Source organism: Oryza glaberrima, chromosome 8 (genome assembly GCF_000147395.1).
Source record: "Oryza glaberrima chromosome 8, OglaRS2, whole genome shotgun sequence".
NCBI lineage: Eukaryota > Viridiplantae > Streptophyta > Magnoliopsida > Poales > Poaceae > Oryza > Oryza glaberrima.
In genome coordinates this window covers 23,878,458-23,894,927 of record NC_068333.1, presented here as the reverse complement: position 1 = coordinate 23,894,927, position 16,470 = coordinate 23,878,458, and the positions used below count along the sequence as shown (strand labels likewise).

General features: G+C 44.8%; 3 protein-coding genes across 3 annotated transcripts; all 3 read right to left on the bottom strand.

Annotated features, from left to right (window-relative positions):
• Positions 1-116: 116 nt before the first annotated feature.
• Positions 117-4,714, bottom strand: LOC127782948 (chitin elicitor receptor kinase 1). The gene is given in 11 exon segments (XM_052310241.1): positions 117-546; positions 645-743; positions 831-969; positions 1,082-1,179; positions 1,267-1,418; positions 1,500-1,593; positions 1,746-1,835; positions 2,038-2,228; positions 2,636-2,780; positions 3,026-3,066; positions 3,824-4,714. Coding segments are annotated over 11 exon segments (1,872 nt in total). The 5' UTR covers positions 4,482-4,714; the 3' UTR covers positions 117-381.
• Positions 4,715-7,461: 2,747 nt separating this feature from the next.
• Positions 7,462-9,556, bottom strand: LOC127782327 (UPF0481 protein At3g47200-like). Its single transcript, XM_052309483.1, has one exon. The coding sequence runs from the start codon at positions 9,506-9,508 to the stop codon at positions 7,973-7,975; it is 1,536 nt and encodes a 511-aa protein (XP_052165443.1). The 5' UTR covers positions 9,509-9,556; the 3' UTR covers positions 7,462-7,972.
• Positions 9,557-9,814: 258 nt separating this feature from the next.
• LOC127782326 (glycine--tRNA ligase, mitochondrial 1-like) lies at positions 9,815-14,146 on the bottom strand. The gene is made up of 9 exons (XM_052309482.1): positions 13,484-14,146; positions 12,507-12,889; positions 12,280-12,397; positions 11,905-12,099; positions 11,555-11,779; positions 11,265-11,324; positions 11,061-11,141; positions 10,550-10,955; positions 9,815-10,367 (listed from the first exon to the last, which is right to left on the bottom strand). The coding sequence occupies exons 1-9, from the start codon at positions 13,994-13,996 to the stop codon at positions 10,132-10,134; spliced, it is 2,217 nt and encodes a 738-aa protein (XP_052165442.1). The 5' UTR covers positions 13,997-14,146; the 3' UTR covers positions 9,815-10,131.
• Positions 14,147-16,470: the final 2,324 nt, after the last annotated feature.

Genomic DNA, 16,470 nt, shown 5'->3' with positions numbered 1-16,470 from the left:
TCAATAATTTTATTTTCTGCATCCATCATTTGCCAGCAAGTGAAGCATCGCATGAGCAATACAAGGTTCAGTGGATCCTTTTAAAAGGCTGCTCAAGTAGGGGGAACTATAATATCTACATGATACTCCCTCCGTTTCACAATGTAAGTCATTAACAATGACTTACATTGTGAAACGGAGGAAGTAATATTTATTTATTTCCATTGGAATGTAGAAGTCAATATCTTACATATAGCCTTCCAGATGTCTAAGGTCTCTAAGTAGGAACAGCAAAAAAGAAAAGAATAACAAAGATGACAAAACAATGTAATGGCTGTCATTACACACTTCAGATGAGCCTGAATGTACAATTTTCCCAGTGTGCAGGCGGCACCAAAGTCACTATCTCCCGGACATTAGGTTGACCAAACCTTGGTTCTCATACAGGTTGTTCATGTCCCAGAACTCACTTGTGGATGAAAGCGTCATCAGCGCGACGACCACGGATCTCATTGAAGGCCTTAGCTTGGGGTCTTCTTGTGTGCACACCTTTGCGAGTTGTGTCAGCTGCAAAATGCAATGGATTTCTTTAAGCCTTCAAGTATTTCATCAACCACACAGGAAAAGCGAATATGCAATGGCATTTTTTTCTGCATGGTTTTAACCTTGAGAATGGAATCAATAGGATAATCTTCTCCTAGCTTTGGATCAATCAACGTCCTAAGGCCTTCCTTGGGATCTGGCGAGTTGAGGGCCTCCTCAAACTGCAGTTTTCAGTGCTGTAAGTAATGGACTGTTTCTTGAAAGAACAATGGCAGAAAGTAACTAGTTAATTGAGCAGGGAAAATCACCAGATAAACCAGCCCCTTTGAATCACTTGAAGATTCGGTTGATCTGACTATGGCTTCTTTCGCTGAAATAAGTTCGTAGAGGACAACACCAAAGGCGTAGACGTCAACCTTAGGAGAAACATCTCCATATCGAGCATACCTGCAAACAGCATGTTCCATGCATATAAGCTTCCAACGCAGATTCACAGATGGGGTTGCTCTGCAATTTTGCACCCATATCTAATGGGCAAACAAAAATTTAAGAGACATACTCTGGAGGCATGTAACCAAATGTACCAACAACACGTGTGCCTGTGGGCATTGATGTACCACCAACTTCTGTAAGCTTTGTTAAACCAAAATCTGCAACCTGAAAGGTATACATAATAATTACATGAAGGATAAAGCAAAAAAAATAAAAGGAAAAGGAACACGTGAAATCGTGAATTATTCCAACCTTTGCCCGGTAGTTCTTGTCTATTAAGATGTTTGCTGATTTTATGTCCCGATGTATGTATACTGGAACAGTATGTTCATGAATGTATTCAAGACCTCTTGCTGAATCTAGTGCAATTTGAATCCTGGCAGCCCAAGACAAAGGTTCATAACCTATTACAAGAGTGAATAAGATTAATTTGCAGAAAGCATCAGAATTGGCATGACCAACTTATTCAAGAGGCAACACAATACCCATTCCACGCAAATGCTGGCTCAAGTTGCCATTCTCGATAAATTCATAGACAAGGAACAAAGAGCTCTCGATGCAATAACCAATCAAACGCACCTGTATGAAAATATATCAAACATTGAGAATGGAAGAAAAGAAAACAGATTAACCTGAATGCAGACTACCTATATGTATTTATGCAAGGGAACAGGAGGGGTGGAAAAGATTCTTCTGATGCCTAGGAAAAAATATATTAAAAAATCACTTACCAGGTTCAGATGATGAACATGTGTCAAAACCTTTAATTCAGCAAGGAATTCATGAGTAGCCTGCATGTCCATTTTCTTGATGGCAGCTTTCTAGAGAAACAAGAGAAACAGGGAAGTCATTTTAGAGCAAAGACGATAACAGTAGCAAATGATCACAATGAATGGATCATCATAACTGTGTCTTATTTTGCTAGTACATGTCCAACCATTAGATGATGGCATGACTAGAAGATGATTTTGGATTGGAAATGTACTTTTGTTACATATTCATCTGAGAAAATTTTGAGCTAACCTCGCCTCTAAGTTCAGCATAATAGACAGCACCAAAACCACCTTGCCCTATTTTATTGCCAATACTAAACCCCTGTGTAGCATTAGAAAGTTCATCATATGAGAACTCTACTGATTTGTCAACTGTAATGCCTGCAACTGGTGAAGGGCCAACAATTGTTGATGGGGTAACTTTATCCATGGATATCGTACCTGCTGGAACAAAAACAGTAGTATGTTAGAAACAGAGGAAATTCCATTCTATTGTACTCATCAGGAAGGAGAAAAATCACTCAGGGAAGAAGCACATTCAAAATTACACTTATAAGCCACACAAGAAAAACTCTGGAGTAAGAGTCCCCTAAAACAAATTCATGGGTACCAAAAAAAATCTACTTACTCCACTACATCCCCAGGCCCATGAACAAAATAACCATTTAAATCATTGCAAAATAATCACTTAAAAGGACAGTACCAACAAACTAAGCCATTGCTGATATGAACAGAGGGCAAAATTAACTTGCAGGTAAAATCAGGGCTTGCATACGCCTTTCTAAAGAATAAATATCTGATGAAGGGTCAGAGACATAGAGTTCAAATCTACATAAGCTTATTATTACCAAGTTGTGTGGAATCTTCAGATGATTGAAGCAGGGTGGCCTGTTTTGCCTTTCTCCTCCTATAGAATATGATATACAAGAAGATGGCAGCAAGCACAACGACACCAGCCACAACACCTCCTGCTATAGCTCCTGCAGAAGCTCCCTTTCCTGATCCAAACAGTTCAGAGTTAAGTATAGCATCATGGTTCTCTTGCAAGAATCAACGGCTTCCAATTTTGCTTAGCGGAAACCTTCATGCAGACGCATAATTAGCTTGCAAAGGACAGAAGCTGCCTGTACTGCACAAAATGAGGATACTTATCAGCATAACTGCAAAAAGAATAAAAACAACAGGAACAATAGCAATGCAATCCAAGTGGATAGGACTATACAACAATCTATCAGCACTTACCCTGGTGATTTCAGAGGTCGGTAACTTCCACTGGGATCTGAAAAACCAACCACAGTAAACCATATTAGCAAGATTACATCAATCCTACAGAGTATATAATTTATGTTAATTGTTTTGTTGAGAGGAAAAGGAGATGCAATTAATTGAATTGAGCCTCAATTATGCCAACTGAGTATCAGCAGAAGGATCATCGATGATCACACTTGGAATCTTATAGAGCCATATCGGGAGACCTTTGGTTCCATTTTACTAAAACAAAGTAATTCCAGTCAATTTTGTTTCTCAAAATTAACAGTAATGCCAAGATGATTCTGAGCCTCATGCTTATTGAATTAGCATGCAGGTAGAATTTCCACGAAGCATAAAAGTAATTCCAAGCTATTTGAGCGTCAAAAAGGGCATATGAAGGATGATAGTGTGTGGGGAGTACCATAGACAGAGTTCAATCGATCAGTTCAATTGTGCAATAACGCAATTGCAAACACAACCAATATAACTCCAACAATATAGCTGCTATGCACTTCCCCCTTTCTCCCAGGTAACTAATCCAAATCAATTTCAGGGCACCCAGTCTAAAACTGCTTCAAATAACCGCTCATTTTCTAGCTAGTACAAACCTACCAACAAAAAAAATCCCCTCAGTCCCCTACAGTAACTAATTGCCTAATCCCTAGAATTCCTCAATTTTTCATCAAAATGAACTAATGAAATGCTAAATTTGAACCGAATTCCCCACAATTCACATGAAACAGAAGCAGCAGCAGCATCCATAAGAGGAAGCTGCGAAACCTCACCTTTGACGGGGATGTACACGATTCCGCTCCCCGTGGCGGTCTCCATCCCGGGGTTGTACCTCCTGACCACGTCCAGCTGCGACGAGAGCCCGTAGGTCGCCGCGACGGAGGCGAGCGTATCCTCGGCGCGGAGCGGGTAGGTGAGGAACAGCCCGTAGTCCGGCGAGATGCTGGCGTCGCCGCAGGAGCAGTTGACGGTGGCGTTGATGACGGCGGTGTCCGGGATGTTGTTGGGCGGGTAGCTGTTGGTGGCCTGCAGCCACTCGGCGGTGGTGAGGTTGTTGTATTTGGCGGCGACGGTGGTGTAGGTCTGGCCGCGGGACATCTGGAAGGGGAAGGCCCCGGCGAGGTAGGTGGCTCCCGGCGAGCCCGGTAGCGAGCGGCAGCCGCAGGTGAAGTAGACGTTGACGCGGCCGCCGACGTTGATGAAGTCGAGGTTGGGGATGTTCGGGTTGTAGGGCGCGAGGCTGCGGTAGTTCGCCGCGCCGATGCCGAAGAGATCCGCCATGTTGGTGACGTTCTGGTTCGGCGTCACGTAGAAGGAGGCCAGCGCGAGGTCGCACCCGGCGCTGCACCCGTCCCCCGCCGCCGTCACCGTCCCCGCCGCGAACGCCGCGGCCGCGAGGACGAGGACTAGGAGGGAGGTGGAAGCTTCCATGGCGGGCGGGAGGTCGCTCGCGACGAAACCCTAGCCGCGGCTGAAGCGTGGAGCCATTCGAGGCGGAGGTGGAGAAGGAAGAAGGAAGAAGACGACGACGACGACCAAAACGCGGGGGAAGTTTGACTCCCGCTTCCTCAAGTGGGCCCCGCCTACTACAGCGCAACGTATCAGGCTGACAGGTGGGGCCAGGGGGGAGTGAGCTAATCAGGGCACGACGCGTGGCAAGGGTGGTCGGCGCCGGGGAAGAAAGGGAGGAGAAGAGCACAACGATGGCGGCGGCCGCGGTCAAAGCAATTAAATCGTACTACTACAGATCATTACAGCTCACTCTGTGTGTTCTTTGCTTACGGATGCTTAGCTTAATTAGTTTTTTTTGGTTAAATGATTGAACTGCTTAATTAGCACGGGATGGTGTCTCATTCAGCCAGGAATAATGTGTTGCTTGAAGACAAGAGGATAATCGTGTGCTTAGCCACTAACCTTGACTCCTTAAGTATTCTATATTCGAGGTCTGTTTGACACAGCTCCACTCCGAAAGTTAGAGCCCAGCCAAATAGATTCAGCTTCATCTAAAATAAAAGCAGAATTAGATAGAGCGCTATCACAAAACAAAATAAACTAGATATATGGAACTGGGTTTATACTGCTCCACAGCTTTTCTTCAGACCCAACCTCTAAAGTTAAATTTAGAAGTTGAGGGTCCACAAAACAGACACTTCTAATTACGGAGTAGATATTTGCATCCGGATTAGAGAACGCACAAGAGCATATCGTATGGTAGATGCTGGGTTGTCGGTTTCCTCATTGGCATTGCTGACGCACACAATTCTTAACTTCTGTCCTCTGTTCAGGACTGGTATGTCACGCACGGATTTGGATCCGGTGCAGAACAAGTGTGACTGCAACACGCGTGGCCGTCTGCATCACTGTATGCTTGTGAGCTCTGTTGTCTTTTTTTTTTTCGAAAGAGATTGTGAGCTCTGTTGTCACTGTCTGTCCATTGGATTATAGCTAAAACAAATTATGAAGGTTGCAACATCTAATATAATTCATGTGCAATTAAAAAGGAACTTTTTTTTATAAGTTGCAGGGCCTGTTCACTTTGATGCCAAAAAAATCCTTACCAAATTTTGGCATTGCCGAAATTTTAGCAACTATGCCAAAATTTTGACAAGATTTGTTATATAGTTACTAAAATTTGGCAACAAACTAAATGTAGCCACTTTTTAGCAACTTTACCAAAATTTGGTAAGGTTGAAAATGACATCAAAGTGAACAGGCCCGTAGTGTGTGTTAATGTGCCAGTTAATTGGTGTGTGTAGTATGCAACAGTTAAGACATCGGCTTTGATGACCTGTGTTTGGGTTTTCACTTGGACCATCCGGCTGGAAGAAATGCAAATTGTACAAAAGGAGACAAGCAGCAGTGAGGGTGGCGGCTATCTGGAGCCAAGCTTTGACTGTAGATCTCCTTCTTCTTCATCTAGCTTCTTATCAACACCAACCTTGAGTTTTATCTAGACTACTACAGCTATTCACTTAGTTTGCTACTCCCTCCGTTTCACAATGTAAGTCATTCTAGCATTTCTCACATTCATATTAATGTTAATAAATATAAATATATATATTTATATATATATATATATATATTTAGATTCCGCACGGTGGCCGAGGCAATGACTGACAGAAGATGGATCCAGGACATCAGTTCCGCGTTGGGTATTCAAGCGATCCTAGAGTATTTCAAGCTTTGGGATTGCCTTCGGTCAGTGCAGCTTTTCGAAGAGCCGGACTCTCTATCTTGGCGGTGGGAGACCTCAGGAGAATACTCTTCCCGCTCGGCTTATCGTGTTCTCTTTTTTGGAAGAACTCGTCTCCAGCACAAGCCAATTTAGCAATCTTTGGCGCCCCCTTGCTGTCGCTACTTCCTTTGGTTGGTAGCTCTTAACCGTTGCTGGACAGCAGACCGTCTCCGGAGTCGTGGTTTGTCGCACCCGGATCGATGTGTTCTGTGTGATCAATGCGAAGAGACGATTGATCATCTCTTGGTCGCATGCCCGGAGTCGCGGCAACTGTGGTGGGTTGCGCTCAGAGCTATCGGGCATTCGGAGTGCTTACCGCTCAATGAACACTATTTCCTCTCATGGTTGTGCGACTATCGCAAAAAGATGGTCAAGGAACATCGCCGGGGTTTCGACACCATCGTGACGTTGGTTGCATGGGCGATCTGGAAGGAAAGAAACAATCGAGTCTTCAACCAGAAGAAAAGAACTTGGGCGGAGGTTGCAAGGGTTATGACGGGTGAAGCGGAGTTTTGGCGGCTAGCTAGAGCTGCAATCTCCGTTTTGGTAGCTCATGTTAGTGGAGAAGGGTCGCAAAATTTAGTTGGAGATTAGGCTTTTGTTTCTTGGTTCTCCTCCTGTACCCTGTCCCCTTCGCTTTGTCTTTTTGGCCCGCTTTGTACATACATTTATTCCTTCTTAATACAAAGATGCGCTCCTTGCGTATTCCCAAATCTATCTGATTCATTAACAACAATATAAATGTGGGAAATGCTAGAATGACTAATATTGTGAAACGGAGGAAGTAACAATCTGGTATCAGAGCTTCGTATGCTCATCTCACTCTTTGGTATAGCATTACAATTCCTAGGAAGAGGCCTAGATACATCACCAAGCAAGCTGCCATAACAAGCAAGTGAGTTGGATATAATGTCAAGGCGGATTAAGGAGTCAAGTTGAGACAGGTGGAGGTAGACTACAAAATGAGAACTGTTAGCTCTCGAGATGGAGATAGAATTGTGGATACACAAATCCAGAAGATGTTCTTAGTTAGGACTTGAGAACGTGCAGTCCAAGGTGATGCCCAAGAAGTGTTGGATGATTTGCTATTTCAATCGATATCGTGTCCAACCTCGCCAGTCTATAGTGGTTACATCCATCACTACTACTATGGTTTTTATGGAGTACCAAGGCAAGGTCGTGTTCCAAACTATAGTGTGGACAATTTCTTATTAAGGACAATTGCCAACATCAAGCAAGACATACTAATACCCACCAGGGACACCGGGTGTTTGTGAATTGCCATGGGTATAACAATAGAGTTAACAATACTAAGGTTGTGGGCTTGTGTTACCCACCAATCTTGAGTTGTACTCAAAAGCTTATAGCTACCGCCTTAGTTAAATTGGGTTGCTAACAATAACCTCTGCTCTACTAATTCCTTTCTCCAAACATATATAGGATTTTAGATGGATGCATGTTATACATCTGGGTACTACGTGTAGGATGTATCACATTTATCGAAAATCTCGAATGTATCCAATCTATCTAAAATACATTATAGTTTTTGGACAAGATAGTACTACATGTGTAATTAAAAAGATGTTACTATTTTACAAAGTAGGATTATGTGCTAATGATCTCTTCCAAGAATGGGATTACAAAAAGGTAGTACGATACGATACATGTAATAGTGTGTGAATTGTGATTAGGTGGGATGGTAGTAGGGTAGAACGGTGTAGACGGTCTGGACGACGGTGAGGAGGAGGAGGAGGACGGCGGCGGCGGCGGACATGCTCGTCCACGGGTTGCTGAAGTAGTCGTGCGCCAGCACGGCGCGGTGGCGGTTCCAGCTCCGGCCGCAGTACTCCCTCACGCCGCCGTACACCTCGCCGTAGCAGTTGTTCACGGCCTCCGGCGGCGGGCACAGGTGCGCGTAGAACGCCGCCGCCTCGTCCACGTCCCCCCCGGCGAGCACCCCGGCGCGGTGCAGCGCCTCGGCGTCGCGCCGCCCGTCGGCGAGCGACGCCATGAGGAGCGCGTAGCTCGCCACCCGCTGCATCTCCCGCCGCCCCCGGCTCTGCTCGTACGCCACCAGGTTGGCGAGCATGGCGCGGTTCGCGTAGTTCTCCGCCGTCGGGATCTCCATCACGCCGCCGCGCCGGTCGAACGTGACGTCCACGAGGCTGCGCGGCGACGCCTTGGCGCGGAACGTCACCCCGGCGTCCTGCAGCTCAGTCGCCGGCGGCATCTGCCATGGCACTCGCTCGTGGATTGGCTTCGCCAGCCACTCGTCCCAGAACGCCTCGTCCTCCTCCTCCTCCTTGCCGGCGGCGGCGCCGCCGCTGTCGCTCGTCCTGTCCTCCGGTGGCAAGAACCAGTGGTAGTAGAGGTGGAGGAGGTGGAGGATCTCGCCGTCGGGCGGCCGCGCCGTGGCGGCGTCCTGCGGGGTGTCCATGGTGAGGTACTTGGCGAGGAGGTTGGTGACGAGGTAGTCACGGCCGAGGCCGCCGGTGGCGATGTCGTAGAAGCGCTCGACGACGAAGAAGGGGAGCTGGTTCTCGAGGAGGAAGAGGTCGTTGTACACGTTCTGCATCGCCCACGCGGCGTCGACGAGCGCGTCGGCGGCGCGGTCCTCGCCCTTGAGGAAGAACTCGACGATGAAGCAGCCGTCGAGGAGGAGCATCTCGGCGAACTCCCGCGGCGGGAGCGCGACGGGCTCGGCGTAGCGGCGGCGCGCCGCGGGCTCGAGCTCGCGGGCGGCGCGGGCGTAGGCGGCGAGCGGCGCGTCGCCGGGGTTGCGGGCGAGGAGGTCGCGGAGGTAGCGCCACTTGTGCTCCTCCATGGCGCGGAGGCGGGCGGCGCCGCGGTGGAAGGGGCCGACGGAGACCATCTGGGGCTCGTAGAGGTGGCGGTTGCGGCCGCGCATCGGGCCGGCGACGCGGAAGATGGTGAACGGCTCGCTCTCGTGCGCCTTCCCCGGCAGCGCGTCCACCCGCCGCTGCATGCTCGCCGCCATCTCCTCGGCCTCGGCGTCCGCGCTCTCGTCAATCCGGCGCTGCACGCGCGCCGCCATCTCCTCGGCCTCGGCGTCCGCGCCCTCGTCAAGCCGCCGCTGCACGCGCGTCGCCGTCTCGTCGGCGTTGGCATCGGTTGAGCTCTCCTCGGAGTGTTCGTCGGTGTCGGACACGACGGCGCTGCTCTCGTCGCCGGCGGCCTGCTCCGGCCAGTCAGTGGGACCCATCGTGAGACCAAGCAAGCAGTTCAAGGATTATGGCGGGAATGGTCACAAGGTGCGGCAAGTAGTAGGGGGTTAAAAATGCAATGGAAGAGAAAATTGCAGCCTTTATAGTTGGACTAATCGAAAACAATATGGCTTAAGCAGCCTTCCTTGCTGAAATTCTCATGTCACGACAGTGAGAAATCAACGGAGTGAGTGCAAATTCTCCTCATGTTAGATATGATTGAATTTTTAGGCAGTCAAAAGATTCACCTTAATCCTTAAGCAATACTAGAGACAAGACAATCTGAGTACAACAACTAAGAAAAGTAATAACTCAAAGCTTCAGCTCGTTTGTTGGAACTTTGAAGGTAGGTGAACAATTCTTGGTGCGACCTTACAAGTTAACAGGACGAATTCAGCAGAAAATCAAATGCTATGTTCTGTATTGCGAACATGTAAATCAGGTGAAACTTTTGAAAGAGAGCAAAAAGAACAATGGAGAGATGTAAGGGCGTCCAAGAGTTGTATATTTGTGCATGACAAACTTTGTTCTTGCCAGATTGCATGAAACCAGGAAGAACTATTTCTCCTCAAGTCAATCAACGGCCATTTGGGGTGCTTCTTTGGAACAGGGTTCAGGATTTTCACTCCTGATCACCTTGGGGACCAATATGACTGGGATACTTGAATGAAACATCCGCCCAGGTGCTTTGCCCGTCTGTCAGCTGCTTCACCACTGATGCCACCTCGTCGATGCCAACTCGGATCTGCTCCTTGCTGTCCCTCTCCCGGATTGTCACACTTGTTGCAGAGTCGACTGTTACCGCAAAAGGAACACCTATCTCGTCTGTCCTTGCGTACCTTCTCCCAATAGAAATGGCTGCACAAGCACATGACATACATAAGCTCATAGAGTAATGCATAAACTAGCATGAATTTGCATATTACACTTCCCATCATGGTAATAATTTTGAACTCAGATGTTTTTCTTTATTGTCAATTAGATGTTAATAATATCTTCAAGCAACAGTGGGAGAAGCTATTTTCATATTATATACGTACCAGTAGTGTCAATAATATGTGAGATGCCTGCTGTTGTTAGTGCTTTATCAATAACTTTCGCAGCGTCGTCAAACTCCTGATTCTTCACCAGGGGGAACACAGTGCATTTGATAGGAGCAACAATAGGAGGGAACCGGAAGACATTCAGTTGTTCCTCTTCTGATTTGCTAGGTCTTGTGTAGAAGGAATGCTCAAATAGACAGTAGATTATCCTCCCAATGCCAAATGAAGGCTCAATGACTGATGGGGTGAAGACTCGTTGGTGTTCCAACTTCTTTTCCATACTGATCGATACCATTTTCTTGGTTATTACCACATCCTTTCCAAGAGTACACACTTGGAAATTTGTTTCTCCCTTAGATTCAAGAGCAGCTTTCATGTCCATTGCTTCTTTCTCTCTCATAGCCTGTCAGACCGAGCATGAAGTCCATAAAACAAAGTTGTCATTTTGGTAGAAATAAGAAAACTGGCAAGAAATATAATAAAGACAATGGCACCAAAAAAAAGTTACCTCCAATGCTTCAACCACCATCTTTTGGTTCCCCTTAAAAGCAAGCCCCAGGTCTTTCTTTGAGGGCACTATAACAAGTTTCTGCAATGGAAAATAGTAGCAACAGCAAGCAACTTAGCACAAGTCTAATACACATTATTTAATATGTTACAAAATGACTCCTGCAGAAGAATACCAAAGAATCAGACATGACAGTTAACTCACCTCAACCTCTCTAGGCTTTGAGAATTTTTCATGAGCAACAAGTGGAACACCACTTTTGTCCTGTGGAACAGCAACAAGGTAAGCACAATCAACATTAGTACTAAAATAAAACACGAAACAGTGGTCAGTAAATATAACATGATTGTTAGCATATGGACTTTGCATATGAAACAAGCAACATGAACTCTGGATGCAACATAACCAATGAGGAACTCAAAATCCAAGTGCAGCATATCCAAAGAGCTACACATAATATGTGCAAAAATATTCAAGAGATGTTGTAGGCTTACAGAATGAGCTCGCAAATCATACGCAGATCTGTCAGCAATGCCCACACATTCTATCCATCCGTAAGAGCACTCAATCTCTGCATCCCAACAGTCAGCAGCATAATGGGCCATCTCATTAGGTAGATGCTGCCTGAAGCGTAGCCGGTTTTTATCAATACCCAAACGTGTTAGGAAAAGATAGACCCTCCCAATGAAGTAACCAAGTGTCTCATTATTAACAGTTCCCTGTAGAAGCAAGATAGAAGTTTTGAATAAGACAGCTCGGAGAAGTAACACCTCTTAATACAAAAAAAGAGAAACATGTCAAATTCAACAACTGCAAATTGGTCAGCAAGGCAGTGATGATGTACCTTTGAAACTGCTTCCCCAAGCTTCACTAACTTGGCTGACTCCCCTGAAAGTTGCAGCTCTCTTGGAAACATCAAAAACTCCAAATCAGCAACATCAACAAATTTTGGGTGAGATTTATCCTCAGGATCCACAAAGTGCTCAATCTCGGCTAATGTGAATTCACGCACACGTAGAAGACCTTGTCGTGGAGAAATCTGATTTGCATGGTATAGAAACAGTGAGTATAACACAAAAGAAAGAACCCTCTAAGAAACCATGGCATAGTGGAGAGTTTCCTAAGCATAGTTAGCTATAGACCTATAGTCAATAAGTCTAGACTCCAAGCATATAATCGAAATGCAGAACGCAAAGACAAAATGTATCAAAACACATACCTCATTACGGAATGCTTGCCCGATTTGAGCTGCTGCGAAAGGGAGCTTTTGCCCATTGTAATAGTACAAGTCCTTGAAGTTGACAAAAATACCCTGTGCTGTTTCTGGTCTCATATACCTGTTTGTTCACACAAAATTGAACACATTCAGCCAATCAGCATAACAACAGAATTAAACAGTGAACATTAATCTCTTGGGTTAAAAAAAGTGAACATTGATATTCTTACCCCACATTAAGACCGGTAGGGCCAATGGATGTCTGGAACATAAGATTGAACGGGTAGGGATCAGAGAGCGGGTTCTTAGTATCAGGGGCAACAATCCCATATTCCTTAATCTTTGCGCCAAGTTCATCTGCTGAAAGGTCATCCAGGACAGCAAGAACATGCTTCAATTCAGCTGCCTTCTCCGGGGACAAGGTGAGATCCTTCTCAAGCTTCTCCTTGCAGTGATCTTTCAACAGGTGGTCAGCACGGTAGCATGTGCCTGTCTTCTCATCCTTAACCATGAGGTCAGTAAACTTCTCGACATGCCCCGATGCCTTCAACACAACCTCAGGCGTCACACAGGGGCAGTCAACCTCCAACATGTTCTCCTCCAAAACGAAGTGCTGAAAAGAAAAGAATGAATTTGGTGACTAAAATCTTTAGTACCCAACATAAGTAAAATCAAAATAAAAAGTTATCAAATACACAAAACCAATTCCAAACATATAAAAGCTATTCTTGCAAAACATAGCAATCAATAACACAGTGTCACATGGTTAACTAAATAATTCTACTTTCAGGTCACAATCTCCTATTGGTAGTGCACATTCACTGGCATAAGTTGCATTTTTATCAGAACGAAATATATCGGACTAGATCAGTGCTACGGAGTACTCTCTAGTTAATCTAAACAAACCTGAACACGTCAATTGAGCTGTAAGAGCAGACACATTTAACCCTCAACAAATGAACTGAACAAGCATGAACAACAAGTCATATTTGTGAGATTAAGTGAATAAGTTAGTACACATTCACTGGCATAAGTTACATTTTTATGATTTTATCACAACGAAATATATCAAACTAGATTGGTGCTACGGAGTACTATCTAATTAATCTAAACAAACTTCGGATACATTTAACCCCCAACGAATGAACTGAACAAGCGTGAACAACAACAAGTCATATTTGTGAGATGGCTCCGCTCGCGGCCTGACCTGCCTCCAGAAGGCGAGCACGTTGGCCTTGACGGCGCAGCCAGGCGGGCCGTAGTCGTACAGCCCGGCGACGCCGCGGTAGATCTTGAAGGAAGGGATGTAGAACAGCTTCCTCTCCAGCGTGTTCACCACCGCCTGCCGCATCTCCTCCCGCGCGGCCCCGCCTCCTCCGGCCCCGACGGCCGCCTGCAGCCTCCGCGCGGCGGCGCCCGCCTCCACCTTGAGCGCCTTGAGCGCCTCGACCGAGGCATCCACCTCGGCCTTGGCCGCAGCTGCCCCCGCCGCCTTGAGCGCCCGCACCGCCTCCGCCTGCGCGTCCACGGCCGCCTGCCTCTCCGCCAGCGCCCGGCGCAGCGCGTCCTCCGACGTCGTCGTCGAGGAGGCCATCGAGACGATCCGGCGGCGAGCGGCGGCGGCGGCGGGTGGGGAGGCGGCTAGGGTTGGGGTTCTGGGTTTAGAGGGTCCGAAAAGCGAAGGGGAGAAAATCCGGGGGCGGAATCGCATAAAGACCATCGACTCGATGGCTGGCGACGACGACGGTAGAAAAGATCGTCGCGATGTTGCGTTTTAGTCCCTGGGTTTTGTCATATTTGCGTGTGAGGGGTACGTGGTCCTCGATGGGAGGAGTGATCTGGGCCGTTGGATCCCTCGGATTGGACGGTGAGGATGGAAGGAGAGAGGGTTTGTCAAAAAGAAGGGGGGAAAAAAGGCGAGTGGTGCGCAAAAGGGATCTGATCCGATCCAATCCTCCGTTGATATGCTCTCCATGGTTTCTTTCATCCCTCCTCTTGCTCTTGACGAGTGTGACGTGATTCATTTCATCTTCTCTTAATTCTTGGACCGTGCAGACAGTAATTCTCTATTGCCACCTCCGAATTTTGTTAATATCCTTTATATTCCATAATCGAGAGAGTACTTACTAGCAAGGTTTACAAAACCGTACGGTTATTGCGTTGTTATCACGTGTGGTAACCTTCTCGGTTTTTAAATCACGGTATACCTCGTTGTAATCGTGCGTGTTTCACGATAACCGCCGAACTGTGAGTTGGCGGTAATCCCATCCTCGATGTTTTTGTAAATTCTGCTTGGCTGCTTATCAGCAAGCCAAGTGCTCTATTGTTTGCTCTTTAACTTTTTGTAAATCTTAATGTTAGAGTTAATTATGATTTTTTTAAAAAAAATTATAGTTTGCTTCCTTCGTCTTGTAATAAGTTTTTTTTAGTTCATTCCAGTTGTACCAAAATATGTTCATTTTTAAGTAATTATTACATCGGAGTTTGTGAAAGTAAGAAATAATTATATTAAAAGTAGATAAAATGCGAAATATAGTATCGTTGAAATTTCATGAAGTAGAGGTATTATAGTCTTTTTGTTTTTTATTGGTATGTCCGTATGTGTGAGATGAGTGAAAATGAATTTATTTTAAATCGGAGGAAGTGTTTTTTTAGCGTTGACTTAAGTCCTCATAATACATACATAAATATTTTACTTTTAAAATAAATTTTTTATTAATAAACGTTATGGGCTGCAAATATGTATCTTATTCGTTTGTAAGAAGAAGAAAAACATAATATAATCAACTTAACTTGAAATATGCATCATGCAGTGCCATTAATCCATTATGGTGGTAGTAGTAGTAGTACTCCGTAGATTAGATCAATGGCAGCAAGGATTTGACCATTTGAACGTGTACTTGCTTTCAAGTCAAAGTTTAGCGAGGCAAGTTGACAACTAGTCAAGACAATTAGCCCTGTACGGTCAATCTAGACCATGCATACGACCTTGATAGCGCACATAGGGTCACACAAACAGTTAACCAGTACTATTATGTCAAGATAATGACAGCCGTACAAGTCAAAATGCACAGCCCCTATAAAAACAAATGTCAAAGGAACAGTTATTTAGAAACTTAAATTCTAAGATGGAGTCTCAAGTTTTTTTTATATAATAAGATGGAGTCTCATTTAGAGGCATAGTTAGATACAATCATATTTAGAGATGGAGATAGTACATTCCCAATGACACTGGCCATGTGCATCGTTGAGGGATATAGAGGTCAGACTAGTATTTACTATATTATCTAGAAATATTGGAAGAACAACTATGTTTGCGGCTGCATGTTGCTACCGGTTGATAGCCGTAATATCTCTACTATTATAAAAATTGAAGATGTTTTTCCGGTATTTTAGTACGTCATCCATGTATGGGTCGATTTATAAGTTCGTTTGCTTTTAGAAATACATATCCGTATTTGAGTCGTTTTTTAAGATTGATCACTTTTGGTAATATAGAAGGAACCATATAAGAAATCTGTGCTAACTTGAGACGGTTGGACTCCTAACTGCATCTCATAATTTTCTAAAAATATATATATCCAAGCGAACTCACACAATATGAATTTCATCTTAACTAAATCATATAACAATAATAATATTAAAATAGACTTCATCCGTTGCAACGCACGGGTATTTTTTCTAGTAAAAAAAAGTAAAAGGAGATATTGCTAGATTTTAGGTGGCTGAAAATTTGTGAAATTCAGTTACCTAAAAACTGCACAATTCTAAGCCTAAAATTACATGATATGCAATGTGTAATTTTACCTTTTTAACTACAAAGTTATTGTATTATATGGTTTTACTTTATTTTTAGTCGAGTTTAAATTTTCCTACATACAATTTTGTAATATTTTATGAAATGAAAATATCTTTCATGTGGTTATGTTTTTCTTTAAAAAAATGTAAGTTAGAATAGTTTTTTTTTTGCTTAATCTACGAAGGAGCTATGAGAACCGTAGTGATTATGCAATAAGAAAAGTGATTGACATTTTTTAAGACACCTTAAGGACTTGCTCATTTTGTCGCCGCTTTCAATCTACCATCGTTTAGCAATACCAATTTTGATATGTTTTATTTTTTTTGACGGTTTCTGATATGTTTTATTGTTACCAAAATTCAGTAGCATTGCAAATTTTGGTTGAGTGCCGTTTG